The sequence below is a fragment of the Daucus carota genome, chromosome 6 (genome assembly GCF_001625215.2).
Source record: "Daucus carota subsp. sativus chromosome 6, DH1 v3.0, whole genome shotgun sequence".
Classification (NCBI taxonomy): Eukaryota; Viridiplantae; Streptophyta; class Magnoliopsida; order Apiales; family Apiaceae; genus Daucus; species Daucus carota.
Window position 1 is genome coordinate 39,332,818 of NC_030386.2, and position 24,577 is coordinate 39,357,394.

The 24,577-nt window shown below is 33.4% G+C and overlaps 3 protein-coding genes across 3 annotated transcripts; 2 read left to right on the forward strand and 1 right to left on the reverse strand.

The window, feature by feature from the left end:
* Positions 1–1,421: 1,421 nt before the first annotated feature.
* Positions 1,422–8,210, forward strand: LOC108193007 (probable ATP synthase 24 kDa subunit, mitochondrial). The gene is made up of 7 exons (XM_017359566.2): positions 1,422–1,581; positions 1,995–2,115; positions 3,181–3,325; positions 4,204–4,314; positions 6,476–6,622; positions 7,661–7,783; positions 7,868–8,210. The coding sequence occupies exons 1-7, from the start codon at positions 1,540–1,542 to the stop codon at positions 7,929–7,931; spliced, it is 753 nt and encodes a 250-aa protein (XP_017215055.1). The 5' UTR covers positions 1,422–1,539; the 3' UTR covers positions 7,932–8,210.
* Positions 8,211–10,972: 2,762 nt separating this feature from the next.
* On the forward strand, positions 10,973–14,256 carry LOC108225357 (probable WRKY transcription factor 75). The gene is made up of 3 exons (XM_017400200.2): positions 10,973–11,328; positions 11,620–11,769; positions 13,647–14,256. The coding sequence occupies exons 1-3, from the start codon at positions 11,048–11,050 to the stop codon at positions 13,783–13,785; spliced, it is 570 nt and encodes a 189-aa protein (XP_017255689.1). The 5' UTR covers positions 10,973–11,047; the 3' UTR covers positions 13,786–14,256.
* Positions 14,257–15,522: 1,266 nt separating this feature from the next.
* LOC108226479 (uncharacterized) lies at positions 15,523–17,315 on the reverse strand. The gene is made up of 2 exons (XM_017401444.2): positions 16,866–17,315; positions 15,523–16,056 (listed from the first exon to the last, which is right to left on the reverse strand). Exons 1-2 carry the CDS (start codon positions 17,250–17,252, stop codon positions 15,844–15,846), a joined length of 600 nt encoding a protein of 199 aa, XP_017256933.1. The 5' UTR covers positions 17,253–17,315; the 3' UTR covers positions 15,523–15,843.
* Between the last annotated feature and the right edge of the window lie 7,262 nt (positions 17,316–24,577).

Here is a 24,577-nt window from a genome sequence, read left to right on the forward strand (position 1 = left end):
ATATAAAGAATTAAAGATTTCGATACCAGACCTCCCTTTATCTAAATTTCTAAATTTGAAAACCCCAAATCCAAATACTCTTTTGTCTATATCTTACTCCTCCTGCTAATCGCTATACTTTTGTCTTTATGTTCCTCTTACTGCTAATTGCTATCCCTCTCAAACTTTAGTCTGTTTAAATGAAAAATATATCAGTTTTGATTCTCCCTTGTTCTAAACAAAATCACAAAATCTACGAAAACTAGTTTAATTTTGTTGATTCTGATGGCGATGGTCGATTTTCTGCAAACGATGCCGAAAATACGAAGTTCTCATATATATGTCAAATTTATCTCGTACTCAACTGAAACAGATCTTTGTAGGCAACTATTGATTTATCTCCTATTGATTGATGTGTGATTTTGGATTACTTTACTATATTCTTCAAGTGACATAATGAATTCTTGGCATCTTGATCGAATAACATAAAAATATATTATTATATACATAACACACGGGTCACAACACAAACAAAAACTCAGTCCATGGCACAATGAAAATGAAAAATTCAGATAATTTAAGTAACGCTGGTTCAGCATTCAATACATAACACACAGGTAACATACAAACAAAAGTTCAGCGCACTACACCAATACAAATGAAAAGTCCAGATAACATAATATTATACATATAAATAATATATATCTAATCATATTAAAATTTTATATTTTTCCCACAAAATTTGTAAATTTTTATATTTTACCTGATTTTTGACTGATTAATCCAGTTTTGACCAATTAATCATCGATTTAACCGAATTTTATCAAACCGTATTAAATATATGTCTGATTATCGATTATTCGGTTAATCGGCCGATTTTTAGAATATTTAATTATTATGATTTAATAAAATTATATATATATATTTTTTAACTATACGACAAAGACTCCGATGCGACAAGAATCTCATTTTTTATATCGAATTTTCAGTATATTTAGGCGAGTGATAATTTAATTATATAATAAATTTTGAATAGTGCATATTTTTTATATTTATATTTTAATAAATATCATCATAGTGAGGATATATGCACATTCAGACATCAAGATAATATGACTTAAAATATAAATTATAAATTATTTTTATAATACATATAATCTCAATTTTAAAAAAATGAACAAAAGATATAAGTATATGATATATACCAAAAAAATAATTTAAAGCAATATATGCTTTGCACGGGTTAAAAAGCTAGTTCTCAAGAAAAAACGAAAATTTATTCTAGAAACAGGTATTCTGTCAAAAAAAAACTGAAAACAGGCCGGGTGCGGCTGTGAATATCACACTGGGTTGACAACAAGACTAAAGAAGAATAAACCGGGCTCACAAACCAAACAGAAATATGGGCCAGTCACTTAACCCAAACCCCAAAGCCCATCCTCAGCTATAAACAGCATAAAACGTCGTCGTCAACCACTCCGATTTCGCTGTACATCAGAGCATCCTCTCGCCACTTTGCAATCCCTAATTTCGTTCGAGGTAGTCTCCGATCAAATCGAAATGGCACTCTCTTCTCGTCTCCTCTCCAGATCCACTCGTCAGGTCTCTCTCTCTCTCTCTCTCTCTCTCTCTCTCTCTCTCTCTCTCTCTCTCTCTCTCTCCCTCTCTCTCTCTCCCTATTTCTCTCTTAATTTTTGTCAATTCGATTCAAATTGTTCATTTCTGTTGCTTATCAGACTGTTATGCTATGTCAAATGTCTGTTAATTTTCTAAATATACTACTAATCTGTGATATTTAAAAATTATATTGCTTGTTTTTTATAAATTTTTTAACATAGTTATTCTATGAAAAAATGATATTTGTATGTTGATGGTCTTTGCGATGTTGGCTTGATAACTTTCCTTTATCATTTTATCGTTTGCTATTTGATTTATAGGACTATGGAAGATATTACTGTAGATTTGACAATAGAGACCTGAGAGTAATTTGTGCATATAAAATTATTATGTTTCAGGTATACACTGGTCCTGCTATCCTGCAATCAGAGTATGCAGCTTCGGTTCGGCTTTTTGCCACTGCTCCTCCTGCCACGAAAGCCACGGAAGGTGGTGCTCGTCCTCCTTCAAAGGGAGATGGTGAGTAGAATACCAGAGTTACCCTTTACTGAAACTTATATTTTCGACAGGGTTTTTTTAATCTGCTAAACCTGTACTACAGTTAGATCCATGATTTGACCAGGACTACTAAACTACATTTGCATTTCTAAATTCGGCACCAAAATAGAATTTCAATCATGTAATTAAGAATATTTTAACCCAAAGGAATTGAAACTAGTAAGACAGAACGGTGCTTAGTTTTTTCCAGATGTGTTGTATGGATAATATGATTGGAAATGATAAAGATAATTGCGGGGGCTGGAGAATCTGTCATATATATTAGAATCCCAAAACATTAAAGGTACTTGTGGAATTATTGGGTCCTTTTGGCTTGATTAATAAAAGTCACTTATTGCTTTTAAGTAAGAACTTACTTAAATGGGAAAAGTAACTTTTAATTTATTTTTTTGGATAAATTTTAGTAATTTACAATTTATTTACTAGAAAACTAGTGATATAATAATGAAATATTGCAAATTATCTCTTAAAATGATCATATAAATTTTTATATCAAATTTGGTAAATCAAAATAAGTCATTTTCAATTTCTCAGATTTCTTCTTATAAGACATAAGTTAACTAATATCAAAGTTTATTATACAAACGGTATAAATAAGTTGCTTTTGACCTATAAGTGAGGAGACGCCCAAAAAGTTTTCCGCATTCAGTTTTTATGTTAGGCATTACCTTTAATAGTATTCCCTCACAATCTTGAAAATCAGATGTCAAGAGGACGCAGATAACCTTTGTTATTAATGTAATTACCGTAATTAGGCTTAACTGAAGGGTATAGTTACTTTTTGGTTACTTTAAGAATCTTAAATATATATAGATTTTTTGCAATTGAACATCTTGCCCATGTTTAATGGGGTTTTATGGGGAGAATGTGCTGACTGAGTTTACTCGGAAATGTATTCACCTGTATGGTTAAGATTTGTATGACTATCTTTCAGCACATTATTTGTTAAAAATTGAACTAGTTATATATGTATTTATATGTACATATTGTAATTTTAATATATAAATTTCACCCTTTTATGTGCAGAGTTGCTCAAGAACATTTTTCTTGATGTTAAAAATAAATTTGAGAAAGCCATGGGGGTGCTTCGGAGAGAGAAGATCACCATAGATCCTGAGGATCAATCTGCTGTGGCTCAATATGCAAATGTCATGAAGACTGTTAGAGAAGAGTGAGACTTTATTTCTTTAGTTAGCTTAACTTCTCTTGTTTCCAATAGTATCTATCGTGCAAACATAATAACAAAATAACATAATTGAGGATGATAAGATTATAATACACTATTATGTGTGTGTGATTGTGCACGTGTTTTGGGCGTGCTAACTCATGATATGTGCCCATATCTATTACACTATCTGAAGTGAAGATTTTGTGGTATGATACTTAGATTAGACCTTCAAAATTGATTTTTTTTTAAATTACCATTTACATAACTACGTTTCTATACTTATTTTCTGAATATTCTATCACATCTTTTTAGTCCTATAATATTTTTGATTCTATTAACAAAGTAAACCAGAAATTTTAGTTAAATATTATCTAAAATTACATCACCACTATATTTTTTATGAGAAATTCTCAATGCAGCAGATATATCATTATATACTATTATCAAAACTAAGTCATGCTTCATCGGTCAGATGGTTGTACATGAAGTCATGAAACATTAGCTTTTATTTTCTACTCTTTCACTGGCGTGATGTTCTTGGATCTGATGTGTCATTCAGGTCTGTTGTTGCCGCCTCCAATCTGTAACTTGATTTTGACAAACTACCTGAGCTCAGAAATTTGCATACTTTAAATATATCTCTTTGTTCAGTGTTATCTTTAATCAGGAATCGTGGTGTTTCCTCAAGTATGTAGTACTTCAGCTTCTAATCTTATGCAATCAATTGTAAATTTTGTACTTTTTATATTTAGCTCATTGAGGTATCACTTACTGCTAATTGTGCATCTCTTGCTGAAGTTTAATTATTTACAGTAATGCTTATTTGAACTTAATCTATTTACCTGAGCTACATTTATCTGTCATTTGTTCTCTATCTGCAGAGCAAAATTATTCTCAGAGTCTCAAAGAATTGAATACACCATAGCATCCCGAACAGCAGGTATTGAAGATGCTCGTTCACATATGTTGGCGTTAAAGGAGATAAGAATCAAGTACGTAAGAACATAAATTCTTAATGTTTTGAGTCTACATATCTCTCAATGAAGTTTTTTCTTTTGAATGTGGTAGTTTATTCTTTGTATTTCTTAAAAAATAATGAGGCAGACTGAAGTGAATAATTTATTTCTGCATTTTCCATTTCTTAAACATTTGTATAAATAAATGTTTATGGCGCTTACATGCGAATCACGTTTGAAATGTAACCTTAAGTTTCACATGAATCTTATTGCTATGAAGATGTTAAATGTTATTCATCAATCTTTGGAATAATTTCTGGTACATATTTCTACTTATCGTAACTTGTATGTAAAATTTGCATAATATCTGTGTGTAGCACAACATAAATTTGTCATATATGATTTGTTTGTATGTGGTTGCTTACTCTTGGTTATAAACACCCCGAGTAATTTCTTTTTGAAGTTAAATTACATAAGGTTTTAATTATTATGTTCTAATACGAGCTAATGGTTCATATCCGTTAAGGCAGTGATTACTCAAAGTAGCTATATGTCATGAGTTGGAGAGCATTAAGCATCATAGTGGTTTAAATATGCCAATATGTTCGTATGCAATTAGGCCATATATATTGGTCGCCTGTAATTATAATATTTTACTGCCAGCTCAACCTGTAATAGTATTTATTGCTAAATGTGCCGGCTTCTTATGATAAATCATCTGTCGCACACAGCCGTGCCTACGACCTAACAACATAGAACTCCTCATCTGTAAAGTGCCAATGATAATCAGGTATATTCTCCCAAAGATTTATATGAAGAAGCCAGCAGAGCAAAAGGCTGTGTAACCCTGACCGGCAATTTGATGTATTTACTCTTACGTAGCCTTTTAATATTTCTTAGTTATATGCAGTGTTATCGAAAGCATTAAGCGCACCAAGGCGAAAAACTCTCTGGAGCCTAGGCGCAAAGCGCAAAAGCGAGGCGCGCGCTTCTTTGAAGCTAGGCGCATGTTTTACGAATTTTTTTATTTATTATTTAGGATATATGTATATAGGTTTATAACATTATTTATACTTGATAATATATTAAATCACACTATAAGCCAAAAATAACTTAATTTATCCTTTATAATATATTAATTGATACTTTTAGAGGGAAAAACTATCCTAAAATTAAATATTAAAATTCAATCCTAAGAAAAGCAAGTCCCCTCCTCCTCCTCTAATAAACGTCGAGGCCTCTTACCTTTGCTCTAATTTGAACTTGAAGGATTGGGGTTATTTTGAACCCTATTAGACTTAGAGGCTGATTTTGATTGCGACCTGGAGTTATATGCAGGCTCTCTAGCACCTGAAGCTTTTTCAACTATTGACCAATTTAGTCCATCATCATCGGAGAAGATGAAAGCTGAGAGCCTGATATAGCCTTTTTATTTGGGCCTAAAATTCTTTTTTTTGTTATGGGTTAGTACTTTTAGGCTTTAAAAGTGTCCCAATTTTTTTTTTTTTGTTATGGGTTAGTACTTTTGGGCCTTAAAAGTGGCCCAATAACATTAAATAACTTATTATGCGCTTAGCTTCACCAAAGCGCGCTTTTCTACCGCTTCGTGCTTAAGCGCTTTTTTGCTTCAAGGCTAAAAGCGTGCGCTTCATTGAAGTTGCTTCGCCTCGACATATATGAGGCGCTAAGGGTGCGCTTTGCTTCGCTTTGCTCGCCTAGGCGCGCTTTTCACAACACTGGTTATATGCCATGTCCATAATAAGCGAAGCAACAGTTATGCTTATCCTTTAATCTGAAGTTATTTTTTTTTAAATAAAGCAGTTGACAACTGTATTCTCCACTTGTTTTCACTAGAAGAAATGAACATTATGCCTCTCATTTCTTTTGGAAAGTACCTCTACCTCATGCTATGATTGTGTTGTTTCCCCCCTGAAATGACCATCTCCTTGTGATATACATATCCTTAATATTATTGACCAAGTTTTCGTGACTAATAATGTTATAAGTTTTAATAATACTTTCACTTGTCTTCAGCAATTGGAGCTACATTTTAAGTGGTATTATACAACTCGTATGCTCTGTAACATCTTCAATTGAAATATAGGAGTTTAGTGCATCGTTTTCGTTTAGCCTGGAATCATCGTTGTTCCTCTTTTGTTTGCTTCTTCACATGTTGAACGTGAATTGCTTTCTGCAGGAGAGGTCTCACTGATGAACTTGGTGCAGAAGCTATGATGATGGATGCAGTAGACAAAATTGAAAAACAGTTGAAAAAGCCGCTTATGAAGGCTGATAAAGAAGGAATGGCTATGCTACTTGCTGAGTTTGAAAAGATCAACAAGAAGTAAGTTCACATTCTAAAAGATTATTAACTCACACTCTCGACTTGTGGATGTTGTTAAATCCAAGTAAATAAACAATTGTACAAATTTCGGGTATATAAATAACCCCACTTATGATTAACTAACCACGATATTATGTTCCCTTTTAAACATATTAAGAAAATTCTTGACTATTGGAAATGGAAAAAGTAAATAGTTAGGTAAGGTTGGCACATGTTTCTATGAAAACACCGTTTTAATGTCAATGCACCAAAGGATGTAGCTTTGCAACAGCTTGCATAAGTAGAAGAGGTAAACCATGCCTTCTAGTTTTGCTTTACATCTCTGAAGCAAATAGTTTTTTTGGTAATCACACAGGAGCACCTTGTCCACTCAGAAAGGATGGTTTACTTTTTATGCAAATGGTGTTTAAATAATTTAACGACAATTATATTTTGGTTTTTAGATAGATGGAACTACACTTTTATTTTAAGAGGACTTTATTATTGTTCACATCATTTTAGTACCTGTTTAATATAGGCCCTGTTTGGGGAATTAGCTGTTAGCGGTTAGCTGTTAATGGATTGAATTAGATGTTTTGACCAGCTGATTGAAATAGATGTTTGACTAGCGGATTGAATTAGCGGTTTCTTGTAAAACTGTTTGGTAAATAGCTGTTTTATTAGCTTTTTATGACACATACCAAAACCTCTAACCCAAAAAGCTCCTCAAACTAGCTTTTTGAGCCCAAACCTCTATTTTAATCCGCTAACTACCAAACACTAATATTAGCGGATTGAAATGGTCAAACCTCTAAAACACCCCAAACCTCTAATTTTACCCCAAACCTCTAACTTCCAAACACCCCCATAATTTTAAAGTATCAAATTTCAGAGTGCACAGTCTTCTCATACTTGGTGGCTCTGATTTTTTTTTCTTTTATTTTCTTTATCAGCTGAAGTTGGGTATTTCATGCCAATTGATGGACTTCTTTTGTGACACCCTCTTGCATACTATTGTGCTGACTGTCGCAAGTTCTAAATTTTCATGTGTCATGGCAGGCTTGGCATTAGTCACGAACAGCTACCCAAATATGAAGAGGAGTTGGAGCTTAAAATTGCAAAAGCACAACTAGAAGAGCTGAAGAAGGATGCTCTTGAAGCTATGGAAACTCAAGCGAAAAGGTATGCATTGTTTTAGGCTGCATCTCTTATCATTTTTAATTATCATTTTCTGTTTAAACATAAATTGTCATTTGTTATGATTAGGGAGGAATTCAAGGATGAAGAAATGCCTGAAGTCAAGTCTTTGGACATTCGAAATTTCCTCTAGATATTAGTTTTGCTGGGACAACTGTTTTATTTGAGCATAAATTCCCCAAGCAGTGTTTTGTTTCATCAGGGTTGAAGATTATGTCATCTCTAAGATATCATGAGAGAATTGCAATGTCAAAAATAAAAGTATGCTTGTAGAGTTCATTTGTATTTTAATTGGGTCATAAGCTTTGTCCTTGCTTTAGCAATGATTGTTGGGCTCCCAGCTTTCAGTAATCTGGGACCGCAAGTTATCCGTTAACTTTCATTTCGAAGAATGCAGATTCCATTTATATGCGTTCCTGACCTTGCCTTTCTTGTTTGTATAAGTGGGATAGTTATATAAGAGTTTATTCCTTTTTGCACCCCATTGGTTTTGGCCAAAATCACTTTATTACTTATACTTACTTTCTATAATTCCACTATGCATCTCTTTATTTTTTTTAGCGCCTCACTTTGCACTCTTTCCGTTAAAAGACTCAGGGGTAGTTTGGGCAATATTAAAATATTAATTATAGATAGATCTTTATTTAATTTTTTTGACCCTCTAAACGATATTTTTTGAAAATTCTTAAAGAATGAAAGTTGTAGCAAACGAAAAGATCTTTTTAAAATAATAAAATTCAAAATTATTGAAATCTTTTTTGTAATTTTTTAATAGATTATAAAAATTAGAGATCTTGTAAAAATTTGTAATAAATTCAATTAATTTCGGATTTTGATGATTCGAAAAACACTTCCAATCGTCTTTAACTTTCGTTCATGTTGTGTCCTCATATTATGTTTCGAAATATTTTTGAAAAATTGAATTTTAAACTAAAAACATGAGTTGAATTTTAAACTAAAAACATGAGTTGTAAATATATATTATTATTTCAAAATATTTCGAAACATAATATGAGGAGACAACATGAACGAAAGTTATAGGTAATTGAAAGTGTTTCCAAACGAGTGCAGCGTGCTTGTGGTGATGAAGTAATTGTCACTACCACAAGCCCTTACGAACAGGCTGCATTTGGGTCTAAGACTGATTGTCGTGTGAGAGCAATTTCTGCGATAAATGACCTTTATCTTCGAGTGAAGCATATATATGTTAATATCCTGCTTGTACCTTCTCATGTTGTCTATGCAAGGTGTGATTTACATCAAGGCTTACCCTTGGTGTAATTTTGGTGCAGGAAACAGGCTACACGTATATTATGCAAAAATATATTTTAAAAAAATTCATATGCATTGCGGATCTGCGGACTCGAATTGCAGGCTATTTGTATGGAGTTAGTCCTCATGGGTATTTACCTACTCACTATGAGAAAGTTCAAATGCTGCTCAGTGATCGTTTTCTTGGTTTCTACATTATAAGATTTGTTAGTTAATACGTTGCATGGTTTACACAAGTACATTTAAGCAAGTATTCCAGTTACGTATAAACAACTGCTCCTTCCGTCTCTCCCATTTTTTTACACTTTTTTTTTAGGTTGTCCTATTCAATTCTTTACATTTCAAAACAAAAATAGTCGATGGGTCCCACAACTTCTCCACTTTTCTTTCCTTTTCACACTATTTTCACTCCAATATCTTCTTTTTATATATTAAAAGTCAATGGGTCCCACCACTTTACCCACTTTTCTTCCTCTTTTCAACTACTTTATATATAATTCTTAACCTCCGTGCCCAACCCATTCGATAAGAAATGGGAGGGACGGAGGGAGTATTATTTTTCTAATTTCCGAGGCTATTAAATCATATGATCTGTTATGCAGGGACGTATCCAGGGTGAGGGCAGTGGGGGTACTCGCCCCCACTGATTTTCAAAGTAAATCCATATCTCTACTATCAAATTAATCAAATGTTTTAGTTGCCCCCAAGGTTAGGGTGTTGTGAGTTCTCATTGTAGATGCAAGTTCGATTTCTTATGACAATTCTAGTTGATTTTATGATTTTTTGCCTCGGCTCCTTTCCTTCAGCAGATCTTTTGCCCCTCTACCTTTCCATTTCCTCTATGCTATATTTTACTTTTTCTTCTCTCCTATTTTTGCCCCCACTACTTCCAAATTCTAGCTACGTCCCTGTATGCAGCTACGTATGCCACAAATTTTACTTGGGTTGTGTTGATAGCTTTAAGGAGTTTAGTTCTCTGTTTATGCGGGGATGGGGACAGGGGTGTGCAGTTGTGTGGTGCGGAGCTACCTATGTATCATTGTATTCCAGCTTAATAGCAAACATGAAAATCTCACTCTAAGGTAAGTGCAGTGTGCGAGTGGAGGACTTTTCTGCGTTGTAAATGGGCCTAACAAATTGAGTCAATGAATACGTTTTCCTGACAATTTCTTAGCTCTAGGGGGTTATTGATTACATTATGTTTTTAACATAAATCGTAAAACTAAGACCACTTTTTATATATCACCGGAAGCTCTAATAATATAGAAAACCGTTTTTTTTTTTTTTTTTATCAACATGATTTTAGAGAAATTAACAAATGTCTTGTTATTGGAAGATCTATGTCGTGTCTATTATTATATGATTTTATTTTGTAAGAAGTTCGAATCAATTTTTTGAAAATATTTCTTCATTATAAGAAAATAGATAATTTTGATAAAAAAAAAAATCGGACGAAATTACGCTATTTCTTTGTAGTGAACCGATTCACTTATCCTGAAATAAGATGAATCAACCAAAAACACCTAATTCACTATACTTTTCATACAACCAACCAACCCATACCATATTTAATTTTATATGAAAAACTATTAATTTCACCAGATTTTATGGAAATGAGTCATGAGTTATTTCCGACCAATAGTTAAACTTGTTTTCAGTTCGTTGAATTAGTTAGGCGTACATGCTCGTTACTTGGTGAAGTGGGCACGTGGCCCAGACAAATCAAAAAGAAAAATCAAACGATATATACCCTTCTAGGAAAGTTCCATGTTAAGACACAAGCACATTACGTCAGCAAATGACGTACCAAATTTCACTAGTTGAGCAATATACTACACAACATTTTGCTCTTACCAGGAAGCTGCATGGTCACATAAGCAAGTGGCTTATATATACCCACACATAAATAAATCAAATATAAGTACTGCAATATCATTCAAGTCTTTCTCAACTCTCAAGTCTTCTCCTCATACCACCATGTCCATGTCCACTTTACTTGTACCACTAATCCAAACTCCTGGCTCAAACCCTAACCCTAGCATGATTAACAGTTGTGTCAACGATAATCGCGATGATTTGGGGTTTGATTTTTCGGATTATCTTGCGTTGGAGGACGATTATTCATGCAACTTGAGCTCATTTCTATCGGATAGTGCTCCGGTGATCTTGCAAGATAATTTGCAGACTAGTGCTGAGAGTTCTATGAATTCTAATCCTGATGATGTGGATAACTCTCATGATCATCATCTGTTGCAAATGTTAGTGAATATTAATTCCTTTCGATATTGATATTTATGTTGATTTGATTTGTTTTTTGATCAGTTGCGGTAATTTAAATAATTCTACCTTTTTTAAGAATAGAGGGGTAAATTTTGGTTACTTTCTCAATACCTTCGTCAAATCACTTATGTTAATAACCAATCCATCTAAAATCTCGACGTTTTACGGAAATACTTCAAAAGAATTTTATAACGTTAACATGAGTCAACTTATCACTTTACAAATTAGTACTGTATATGTTTTAATATAATAATATTGGATTTGTGCAGAAAAAAATGCAGTAAAAGGATGAAGTGCACAGGAGGTGACAAGGGTTCTAGGATTGCATTTAGAATGAAGACTGAGCTCGAGGTTTTAGATGATGGATACAAGTGGAGAAAGTATGGGAAGAAGATGGTTAAAAGTAACCCTAATCCAAGGCAAGTTTTATAAACTCCTCGTCATCTCCTATATAATCAATTTTAGTGAACTTTAATCTAATATATAACAGAAAGCGATATCTTTTTTTTTAATTTTCTAATCAGTATATATAATAAATCAACTAATTAATTAATTGATTATACCCATTGAAATGCATATCTATAGACCATGTAATCTCCTTTGCAGTTGGTTTTTAAGCATTTTGTTTATTTAATAGTCGCCAACATTGAAAGTACATATCTAAGTATATATATACGAGAACACGTAGCTTTATTTTCTATCACTCTTTCTTGACGCGGGTATGTGGACACATACGAATACTATAGAAGCTAATTATTATAATATGAATAGATAAATTTAAAAGAATCTCTGCCTTTGAATGTTTATGAAACTTAGGCAAACATACCATTAGGATATGTATTAACCATATGTTTGAATGAAAATGATTAATTTGGATAAAATCAAATGACATTTATAATATTTATAGTTTTTACTAAACTTCCATTTTGAAAAGAAGATTCATTCTTCCCCGACTTTTTCCGATTTTTGTCATAAAATATTTGCACATCACTCATTTTTTAAAAAAAAATTTATTTCCCTCCTTTTATTTTGTTTTTAAAATTCATTGCATTACACTTGTGTGTCGGAAGTTTTCATGAATAATTAATGACTTAGGGGCCGTTTGGCCAAGCTTAAAAAAAGTGCTTCCATACTTAAAGTAAAGAAGTAGAGTAGAAGTGAGAAGTAAAAAAGTTAATAAAATGTTTGGAAAAGAAGCAGAAGCTGTGAGAAAGAAGCTAGCATTCTCAGCTTCTTAAAAGTGCTTCTGCTTCTCTACACAAACGGGTCAAGAAAAGCAGAAGCCAGAAGCAGAAATTACTTCTGCTTCCCAAACAGCCCCTTAGTTTGTATGTTAGAATTCAATCAAATTCGATTTTGGAATAAATGAGCTAATAAGTTGTCTTGATTTACGTCCATTCCGAGTTTCATATTTTAGCGAGTTTAATGTATATTTTATTGACTTTAATGTTTTATCGAATTGGATGCTACTTTGTTAGGTTATTTAATTATTAAACATATGTAAAAAATAAACTTAAAAAATTGATTTGGATTTAATTTCAACTAAAAGCATTTTTGTGGATTTATAAAAGGTAAAATAATGTTAAGAAATAACTTTTCAGTTTTCAGATATTATTTTGTACCACCTTTTCAGAAGAATGGTATAAAATATCGACAACTAAATAGACTCGTTATCGAGATAAAATAATTGTCTCTGCCATATTAAGACCAGTGAGAAGGAATTCATTTACTCAATTTTAATATGTAATTTCCCATAAGCCCCATAATAGTTTATATTTGAGTGAAAATTGCGAATTGCAGTAATCAAAATGATTTTGAAGCTAGTTCTACACTTGACAAATCTCTATTTAGTGTAAATACTTCTGCATCTATATAACTGTAAATACTGAATAGTTATAATTTGATTATAGACTTTTTAATGGGGATAAAATTATTACTTATCTTTCAAAGCCTATGAAGAAGACTTGCACGTTCAAGTCAACCCCTAGTCCTTTCGAGCTTGCCCGCAAGCAAAGATGCTTTAGCACAAAGTCACAAACATTTGGCACCCTCTGTCATTGGCCGATCTATCCACAATTATATAATCCTTGCAATCCTACTTGTTGCTAAAAACTAAAAAGAGACAGTGTTGTAATAACATATACCGATACTTCAGATACAAATTTGTCTATAATATCTAAAAGAGATGTATACAAATACTTAAATTAATGCATTATATATATACAATATACATAGGCAAATATAGAAAATCGATGTAAAAACAGTCTTGCTAATATGTTAATTTATTATATTACAGGAATTACTACAAGTGCTCAGCTGTAGGGTGCAAAGTGAAGAAACGAATAGAAAGAGAAATAAAAGACACCAGCTATGTCATCACTACTTATGAAGGCATTCACAATCATGAAACCCCTCATTCTCTATTCTATTTCTAAACCCAGACGCAGTTTGAATCACAACTTCCTCTACTTAGAAGATTTCATGCACCAGGGATTCAGCGATCTAATGGGAGACGGAAACTCTGTTCCAGGTGCTCCATGTAGAATTTGATTCGTATATAGACTTAAAAAGGACTTGTTGGAATATTTAGATATATAAACACACATGTCTGAGGGATGAACTGATCCTTGACCACTGTAGTTTGGTATTCGACGCCTCTAAAATATTTAAACTTTCAACGACACAAAAAATTGTTGGTGGGGAGCATGATTACTACCACCCTGGTAGACCTTTCAAACAATTGAAACGGAGCCAAAGTCACTTACTTTCCTGCCTAAAAATTGCCCTTGCTTACTCCCCTGCCTGAAAATCAGTATATCTTTCTCTACTCAAGTAGTCTTATGTGGTCTGATCAGCCTATGTCATGTAAAATCCAGGATATACAACTATACTTTCAGACCTTCTAATCTTATCTTTGAACTGCACTATTGTATAACTCAAAAAAGGAACATGTGTAAGAGCTTAGAATAGTATTCTGTCTTCCAGAATGTATGTATATAGATAATAAGAAAACAAAGTCGTTGGCTATTCCAAAATACTACCATAAAACATTCTACAGCACATATAGGCACCCAGTTCCATAAGTTTTGCATTCTAAACCAACTTCCCATATTAAAGAGAGAAACTTAAGTAAAAACGCACATACAAAGAATGCATGCCTGCTCCTTTAATCATTTCATAATACTCTGTCTCGTAAAATATTCTTAAGTATTCATGCTACATAACAGCAGAATGCAAACCAAGCCAAAAATTGAACTTCCACAAATTCCCAAAAGTTGAAAATTCACAGCAAAGAGAAAATTGGATTTAAGTTCCACAAAATTCCCAAAAGTTGAAAATTCAAAGCAAAGCAATAACTGGAATTTAATGAACAGATATAACACTGCCCCCAAATTACAAGCAGCCTCATAAGAATTTCTTAGAATTATCTAGGTCATTTATGAGTTCATTATTATCTGAAGTCCAGAATTCCCACAATCATGCAGGCTACAGTTTGAGAATTTGGGCCCTAAATATCATTCTTAAACTCTCTTAACCTGAACAATACCAAGTTTAGAGTGATTGTGATACCTTCAAAACTTCAAATCGAGTATCTGCATACGACACTCATAAATGTTGGTAACAAATGTGTTAGCCCGCAGGTCAAGTTTAACAGTTATCATCTCTTAAATTAGATTCTAATACGTAAATAAGATTTTCATAGGTAGAACTTGCTAACGTAGTTTGTACCAAGGCTTCAGGTCGCTTTGCTGTGACACATGATCAAGTGTTTTTGTACTCATTTAGTAGCCTCAACATGACACAAGATTCACTATGTTCCATACTACATTAGTAATCATGCAATAACAAAATTTAGTTGGACACATTGAACAGAACCATGACTTCACTAATGTCAAAATTGCCAACAAATTTAATTTCTTAGTAAAAATAAGACTATTCTTAGCTGCAAGACGAAAATACAAGCCATGGACAATAACTTCCACGTATAAGAACAAGGACCTGATACAGGAAGATAACTTAAAGTGGGCTACTTACCAAACTTCATGATATTGTAAGATGAAATGATCCTTTAACATAAGAAAATGTAAAATAAAAAAAATGTGATAACGAGGCCAGCATAAAGATGTGATAAGGCGGCCAGAGGGAGGGGGGGGGGGGGATTTGCCTAAGGGTGAATGTAATTTTAAGATACAGCTTTTGCAATAGAAAGGGAATAACAAAAGGGAAAGTATTGTCACAAAATTTAAAAGCTTTCCTATAATACAAAAAAAAGTGCCACAACCAAAATATGAACCGGCAAATAAAGATAAATTAACCATCTGCAGCTGCAGCGCTTATGATTACATATATGTGAGGTAAGCTACCAGGCATAAATTAATCAAACCCAACATTACAGGCATAAAAAGAAGATCTTATGCGGTTGCATACCATTAATATTCCCATCGAGTCAGAACTGCTGGGTAATTATGCTCTCACAGGACTACTGCAACTTTTCACCAGCCATATTTTGCCAGAAAGTCCTTAGTTCTCTTTCTAAAGCGAGTAAGGATGATGATTACTAAAGCTAAGATCCACGAAGGGAGATAACCACCTGAGAAGTTCAACTTTTGCGCCCATTGTGGAGTCTCCTTCATAACAAATACTATTAGAAGCGTTATAACTGCCACTCCTAGTACTATTCTGCTGATTGGATTGACCAAGGAGTCCTGAAATCATTCAGAACATCAAATCTTCAGAATAAATAAATAAACTCTATTAAGCAACAATCTACTACCTTACATAATATAATAATAATCATCAAATTTTCAGCACAAACTTCATGAAAGCATTCAATACACAAACAATTGCAACTAAAATCCAATTTTTTTTACCCAGTATATAATTTTTGCTGTCGATAATTAAACAAATAAATTAGCTTGAAATGTCCAATTACTTACAAATCCACCCAATTTCACCTATTTCAGCCATATATGTGTACACATACTATTTATGTAGTAACCTATGTCAGCATTATATATAACCAAATTACACCCTCAAAATTACACTCGAAGATATCTAATTAGAATCGCATTATATATAACCAAATTACAGTCCAACTAACCTTCAATATTACACCCTCCCATATTATAAAAGCGCCTTGTTCATGCATAACACTGAACTAATTCATGTACCTCATTCACTTCATATACAAAGACAACAGTATTTTTGTTTATCCACAAAACTACTAGAAACATAATGAGCAATTCAGTGTGTAGACAAAAACTGCTAGACACTGACATAGACATCACAATCGAATTACGAATCATGACGATCAGCATTCACATTTTAAAAACTTAATAGAATTCAATTTCAAGTCTAAGCACTTAACAATTAGCTACAAATGTCAGTGCTCTCTCTCTCCCTCCCCCTCTCCCTCTCTCACACACACATGAGTATCTCTTCCACCTCCACCCTCTCCATCCCTCTCCCTCTCCCCCTATCTCTCTCTCTCTCTTACTTAATTAAGAATAAGTACCTTAGGTTCTCCGTCAATTGCAATAACAGCACCATCAGTGTACGGAATCATCGACAATCCATTTCTCGGATAAAACCTAATCGGAGCGCCACGTCCAGTCGCCGAATTAAACGCATAAATAGCTTTAAAATTGTACTTCTCCAGAATCTCTCGAACTTTGATTTGATCTTGTTCGTAACCGCCGAGACTCGATTTAAAAGAGTCGATCGGACCTCTACCGCGCCGAAAAAGGTTGATCTCAATTTCAGGAACCTTCGTTTGCGACCAACGAGGCCTCCAATCGGTACTCCGTAACGGTAATAACGGTGTAGACTCGTCGGACTCGTCAATTCCGGTGGCCGGAGATGTGGTTTCGTCGATTTCTCCGGCGGTGCTTTTTGTAGTCATGCTAATTAGTTAGTTGATGAAACTGTTGTTTTTTGCCATTTTGGTAGGAAATTAAATTTGGGCGTATTTAGTTTGGTTATAAATTTTTAATTAAAATTTGGGAAATTGAGTGAAGAGAGCAAGTTCTCGATTTACGTTATAAATTAAAATTTTAATATATTTGAAGAAATAATAATTCAACAATGTTTCAGTGATAAAATGTGACGCCCCCAGATCCACATTCCGCAGATCTGGTCCGCCACTAAACATCTGGCTCAAAACAACACTTGCATTACCTATTAATATTACACAATCCAACTCTTTCCCCACAAGTCCAGGGTCGATCGTCTTGCAACATTACTACTGAGTCTAACTTTATTACATAAAGGGAAGTCTGATTTCAAACCATTATAATAACTATAGCTCGTACTACCAAGCGGCGTAGTCTAGCAGTCTCAGCTTGGATGATGCCCTTTTCCCTGCTTTTGCCAAAAACCCATTTCCGGGCGGTTTCTCTTGAGTTGTGCCATACTCACTATTTACTGCTCAAAAAGGAATAAAATAGATGCAAGAATGAGCAATCAAATTGCTCAGCAAGTCCACACAGAACAAAACAACAATCAACAGAATATGCACGTAAGGCATAGAAAACAATTTAATTCAAAGCAACATAAAGCAGCTACTGTCAAATGACAACACAAGTTCAAGTAAAGAAAACGCTGGTCTTCCACCTTTCGGTATCACTACATGGCTCGATCAGCACCATTTCGTGAATACCGTTCTCCTGTGTGATCTTTGCAGTCTGATCGTAACCGCACAAGACACACCTACCACTCTCATTTGCTAGCATAAGGGTTAACATTTGTAACCCTAAACTATCTGCCTTACCAGATAGTAAATTCTCAACTCTACCACGAATTTAATAAATTCGTGTTGACCAGCTTGAACAGATTCCTCCGAATACAAGGAAATTCTCCCAAACAAACACTTCTCAATCATCTCTACCAAAGAAGTGCGAACAATGCACCCTTTCAACAAAGATTACCCGAAGGTAGAAGTGAATGATAATCAAAATGACTAGATTCCAAAGAATGAGATGATCTCCAAAAAGGGAGTAAGTTAATTGTGGTGAGATCATCGCTGCATGTATTCACTTCAAGTTTCGAAGATTCAAAATATTATCGTTATTGGGATCGGCTCATTCCCGTACAATGAGAATGCTCGAATTATAGAAAGTAATATATGAACAATATCTTTAGAGCCTTCAAAATGAAACGGAAATAGTTTCTCAATTTACATTGGTACGAAATGTAATATCTCACAATCAACACTTTTCACATAATTATCGAATAGGCACGAAAACTTCACGTTAAGAGAGGGATAGTAAACTTGCCTGATGTCCTTAGCTTATAAAAATACTTCTGAATCAAATCGATTAATCAAGCTTTGCCTTTTCCGAATAAAAACATTCTACGCCACAAAAATAATTGATTTAGTAATATTCATCACAAAATAATGATCTCGAAAGATCACTAAAAATTATTTAATTTATTCTAGTATATATTTAATCTCGAATAGATATATGATTATCTTATTCTCTTTCTTTAAATATTTCACTCCATTTTTTGTGGTTTGTTCAATTTAAGAATATAAGGTTTATCCCCCACGAATAGCGATTTCAGTATTTCCACTTTATAATATCTAATTTCCCCAACGTCTAACTTTTCTATAATTAAAATTCTAACATAATAAGTTATCACCAAGCCCGTGTTTTATAATTCCCTCATTTCCTTTCCACCAACCCAAACAACCTATTTGATTTTATAAATTCTTACATATCAATAACAAATATTTATTTATCCACTTAATACGTGATCTCACTCTCTTTATGTAGGTCAGGCTATCCAATTAGCATTGAATATTCAACAATTATTTAATAAACTATATCCAAGATTATTCTTTCATTTTCAAGTTATTCACAACTTTTATTATACTTTAAATCCAACTAAATTCTCTCCCAAAATTAATTAATATTATAATATTTCCACACTAATCATTAAATTATAATCTTACACCATCCACTTATTAAAATCTACAATATTAGTCCAAATTCAACATTAAATATTCCCAAATTACCTTATTTCCATTTTATTACTATTAGTTCTCCCATTTATGAATTTAATAATCTATCTTTATCTCCCCCAACTCACCTCTCTCCCTCACCACATCTCTCTCTCTCTCTCTCTGCCGCAACACCACCACCAACATACACCCGTCCCCGGCTCAGGCATACACACACATACCCAGAACACACACACAGAAAGGATACCACCGTACGCACATAACTCGCCTCTCTCTCCCCGTGTCTCCTTTCCTCACCATCTCTCTGCCTTGCTCACCCCCTTCTCCCCCTGCTTACTCCGCCGCGAGACTCCGTCGGCCGTACCGACGCGAGAGCTCCGCCCCTCTCCTGCCCACCTTCAACCCCCGAACCTTCAACTTCCAATACCCAACACAATTAATCAACAATTTCAAGCTTGAAACCAAACCCCACTTTATGTATATACTCCCATAAACCATAATAAAGAAAGTAAATTAATTAAAATTACAAAATAAATATGCAAAGATTCATGCTAAAAGGAACATAATAGGATAAGTATCACAGATGAAACATAAATTATACATACTGCTGGGTACCCATTTCTTGAATAAAGAATATACATAAAAATTTCCTAAAAAAAAAAGGTTATTACCTTAATTAAAGGGATATATATTTTCTTTTTCTTTTTCTTTCTTCTCGGTGAATTCTTCCAAAAATCCTCCTGGCTCACTTCCTCTACTTCCCCATTTTTTTGTTTTGCAGACCAAACACCAAACTCAATTTTCTTCGGTTTTTATACTACTTCTTTAATCGCAATTAACATTTAAAAATCTCTTTAATCAACCCTTAATTAGGTGATTACTTGGGCCCTAATTTAAGGAACTTGGTCGCCAAGTTATTATAAATATATTTTATTTATTTATTATTTATTTATTTCTTTTCTTGCGCACCAAGTTACGCTTCGCAAAAAAATTTAGATTGTTTCGTTTATTCTTGTATAATCTGCTCCCGGCTCATTTAACGTTAATTATTCTAACAGTTTTCGGAACTATAAAAATAATAATTAATTAAATAATTATTCTAATATATATATATATATATTAAATATTTCGAAATTTATAAATATAACAAAATATTTACTCTAGCTAACCCGTAATATTTATAAATTTCTTGATCGTACCCTAAAACTTTACGTCTACCAACAATTATTCTGGTTCTACTAATACACAACTAAATCTAATTTACTGGCCAATACCGAATAAAAATCTAAATCTGTACTATCCTTAAATATTGAAATATTTGCGGTATGTTACATTCTTCCCTCCTTTAAAGGATTCCGACCTCGGAATCAGATTCTGCTGATGAACAATTCTGGATACTTCTCTTTCATCGCTTCTTCCAGCTTCCATGTGGCTTCTTCTACAGCTTGATTTCGTCAAATTACTTTAACTAATTTTACTTTCTTGTTCCTCAACTCTTGAAATTTTGAATCTACAATTTCTACGGGCTTCTCTTCATACGTTAAATCAGACTGAATGTTTACTGGTTCACAATTTAAAAATATGATAGTTGTCTGTCTTGTAGGCTTTTAACAAAGACACATGAAAACATTGTGGACATGTTGTAAATTTGGAGGTAGGGCCCGTTGATAAGAAACACTTCTCATTTTCCTTAAAATTTCAAATAGACCTATATATATGGAATTCAACTTACTTCTTTTCTCGAATCTAATTATATCCTTCTAGGGTGATACTTTCAGAAGCACTTTTTCTCCCACATCAAAAACTTTCTCTTTTTATTCTAAAGCTGCATATTTCTTTTGCCTATCTTGGGCTGCAATTAACCTCTTTCAATTGATTGTTTAGTGTGTTGAACCAATTCAGGCCATAGAATTTTTTTATTATTTTTTTTTATTATTATTTTTTTCCCTCTCCAACTTCATCTCAACAAAGAGGTGATCTACATTTCCTACCATACAGTGCCTCAATAGGTGCCATCACAATGCTAGAATGATAGCTGTTATTATAAGCGAACTCTACTAGCAGTAGATGATCATCCCAACTTCCTTTAAAATCCAAAGAACATGCTCTTAGTATATCTTCTATAGTCTAAATTGTTCTTTTACTTTGTCCATTAGTCTGAGGGTGATATGCAGTGCTCAGGTTAAACTTAGTACCGAAACATCCCTGAAATGCTTGCCAACATCTCGATGTAAATCTCGCATCTCTATTTGAAACAATTGATACTAGCATTCCATGCTTGAATACAACCTCATTCATATATATATTAACTAATCTCTCAAGGATTTATTTCTCACTAATTGGAGGAAAATGCGCATATCTTGTCAACCTACCCAAATAGCATCATGATTAGCTCGGGTTTTGGGTAAACCCATTATGAAATTCATGGTGGTACGTTCCCATTTCCATTCTGGGATTTTTAATGGGTGCAATACTCCACTAGGTCTTTGATACTCTGCTTTTACTTTCTGATAAGTCAAACATTTGCTTACCTAAACTGTGATCTCTCTTATCCTGTTGGCTACCAATAATTCTTCTTCAAATCTTGATACATATTTGGTGCTTCCTCGGCGTATCAAATATCTCGATTCGTGAGCTTTACTTAAGATATCTCTTTTAAGATATAACATGTTAAGTATCCAAATTCTATTAGCAAATCTCCTAATTCCTTTCTCATCTTTTACACTTAAATCCTCATCACCTGTCAATTCCAATCGTCTTTCTTCAATCATCAATTCTTGACTCTTTTTGATTCTTTCTAATAATTCTCGTTGCACTAATATCTCATAAATCCTTCCTTCCTTATGCTCTAAATCCTTAATTTTCAATTCTAAATTTTCCATTTCCTTAATCAATTCCTTTTGGTAGAAACATCACATTCATTCTTTCTTTTCTAATTAAAGCATCAGCAACTACATTCACTTTCCCTAGGTGATAGTCAATCGTACAATCATAATCCTTTATCAATTCTAACTATCTCCTCTGTTTCATATTCAATTCTTTATGTGTGAACATGTAGTTTAAACTCTTATGATCCGTAAATGTCTCACATTTCTCACCATACAAGTAATGTTGCCAAATCTTTAAGGCAAATATTGTAGCAGCTAATTCTAAGTTATGGGTAGGATATCTCAACTCTTAATCCTTAAGTTGTCTAGAAGCAGATGCTATCACTTTTCCATGTGCTCTGAGTCATTATCTAAATTCTGACCTCCGTGTTGCATAATGAGACATTCTAGTCCTTTATCACTATAGATCACAAAATTTCCTGTCTCGTCAGGTAATGTTAACACAGTGCTCTTGTAAATCACTTCTTTAATTCCTGGAAATTCTCTTCACACTTAAGGGTCCATTCAAACTTCTCTCCTTTTCTAGTCAACTTGGTCAAAGGAGTAGCAAGCTTAAAGAAATCTTTAACAAATCTTCTATTATATACTGCTAAATCAAGAAAACTTCTCACTTTTGTTGGGATCCTTAGTCTTTCCCAATTCGATACTGCCTCAATCCTTGCGGGTCTAACTATATGTCCTTAAAAACTGTACTTGCTCAATCAAAATTTTACATTTCGAAAATTTTGCATATAACTTTTCTTTCCTCAGGGTTTCTAAAGTTATCCTAAGATGCTCAGCATGCTCTTCTTTCATCTTCGAATAAATCAAAATATCATTGATAAATAACAGTGAACTTATCCAAATATTTTTTTTTACATACTCTATTCATAATATCTATAAATTTTGTAGGTGCATTAGCCAATCCAAAAGGCATCACTAAAAACTCACAATGTCCATATCGGGTTCTAAAGACTATCTTACGTACATTTTCAGGTCTGATATTTAACTGATAGTATCCAAATCTCAAGTCTATCTTAGAAAAATATGATGCTCCCATAGATTGATCAAACAAATCATCAGTATTAGGTGAAAGGTCATCTTATTTAACTTCCGATAATCAATGCAACAATCCTCAAATCTGAGGGTCTGGATTTGATGTCTCCATACAAGACCTTCTTGAAACACCTTTAAAAGAAAAATTGTATTTTTTTAAAAGAACAAAATTAAAGAATTTGAAATCTGATCATTTTGAAGAGAACTCAAAAGAAATAAGAATTTTAAAACTTTCTTGGATATAAAGAAGTCTTTCACGGTGGTAATCACCGATCAATGATTTTTTTTTTTTTTTTTCAAGATAGTTTTCATTTGAAATAAAAGGATGATTGGGAGACCAATATGACCAAATGAACTAAGTGTTGCGTGTCTAAATTAAGACACTACTAAAGGTTGTTAACCTTCTTGTAAGCACAACACACACAAGTGATGGCGTCCCATCCAACTCCTATCACACAGATAGGTATACCTTGTGTCCCCTATAATTAGGGTTGTTCATCCCAATCAGATTGAAGAAATATCAAGGAAGATTTATTTCAAAGATTTGCTTTTGAATCGTTATTTCACAATTTGGACAACCTTGATCTACCATAATTATTTCTCAACACACTTCTTCCAAGGAATGCGAGCAATGCATCCTTTAATCACAAATCAAGGATTTTCAGTGGATAGCATCGAAGATAGGATCAAATATGGGATGATCTCTTAGAATTATTAGATTGAGATCATCATTGTGGTATATATTTATTCAGATTCTCGAATATTAGATCATGAATCTCAAAAGATTTTTTTTTTTTTTTTTAACATCAAAGAAATATTGATTATTAGGAGCAGTCACTTCCGAACAAAGGAAGGACTCAAGATACACTATAAACTTCTCAGTTTTCAAAATGAGATTCGATGTCAACTTGAGCCGAAACAGTGTGAAACGTAATATTATTCATAAAAAAAACGTATTCCACAGATCTTACACTCAGGCAGTATGGGTCTCCTTATAACATATTTGCAGTCTGCAAAGTTCTAAACCTTTGATTTCCTTCTATTTTACCTATATTCTCTGCTCGCGATATCTCTTACTTCACAAAAGTTTCTTCACACTATGAGTCCAAGGTTTCTTTTCAACATTTTGATTATTTTGCAGGGGTTTCCGATTCTTATTGACTTTCGCTTTGTTAAACAACTCACTGCTTGACTCAACCATACAAAATTTGTGCACTCACGTCGCATAGCTAGCAATCTCGAGAACAGTAACCCTATTCTGAATCCAGGGCTTTAAGCCCGACTGATAACGTCTATCTCTCTTCTCTTTTTTTTTTTGTCCATATTTACTTGATGTGGAAT

Bases quoted from the DNA above. Each gene is read 5' to 3' on its own strand.
- LOC108193007 (XM_017359566.2), top strand. From the start codon at position 1,540: ATGGCACTCTCTTCTCGTCTCCTCTCCAGATCCACTCGTCAG. The intron at 3,326-4,203 runs GTGAGACTTTAT...CTCTATCTGCAG, and splicing joins ATGAAGACTGTTAGAGAAGA to AGCAAAATTATTCTCAGAGT. The intron at 6,623-7,660 runs GTAAGTTCACAT...GTGTCATGGCAG, and splicing joins TTTGAAAAGATCAACAAGAA to GCTTGGCATTAGTCACGAAC.
- LOC108225357 (XM_017400200.2), top strand. From the start codon at position 11,048: ATGTCCATGTCCACTTTACTTGTACCACTAATCCAAACTCCTGGCTCA. The intron at 11,329-11,619 runs GTTAGTGAATAT...GGATTTGTGCAG, and splicing joins GATCATCATCTGTTGCAAAT to AAAAAAATGCAGTAAAAGGA. The intron at 11,770-13,646 runs GCAAGTTTTATA...ATTATATTACAG, and splicing joins AAAAGTAACCCTAATCCAAG to GAATTACTACAAGTGCTCAG.
- LOC108226479 (XM_017401444.2), bottom strand. From the start codon at position 17,252: ATGACTACAAAAAGCACCGCCGGAGAAATCGACGAAACCACATCTCCG. The intron at 16,057-16,865 runs GTACTTATTCTT...GAATGATTTCAG, and splicing joins CAATTGACGGAGAACCTAAG to GACTCCTTGGTCAATCCAAT.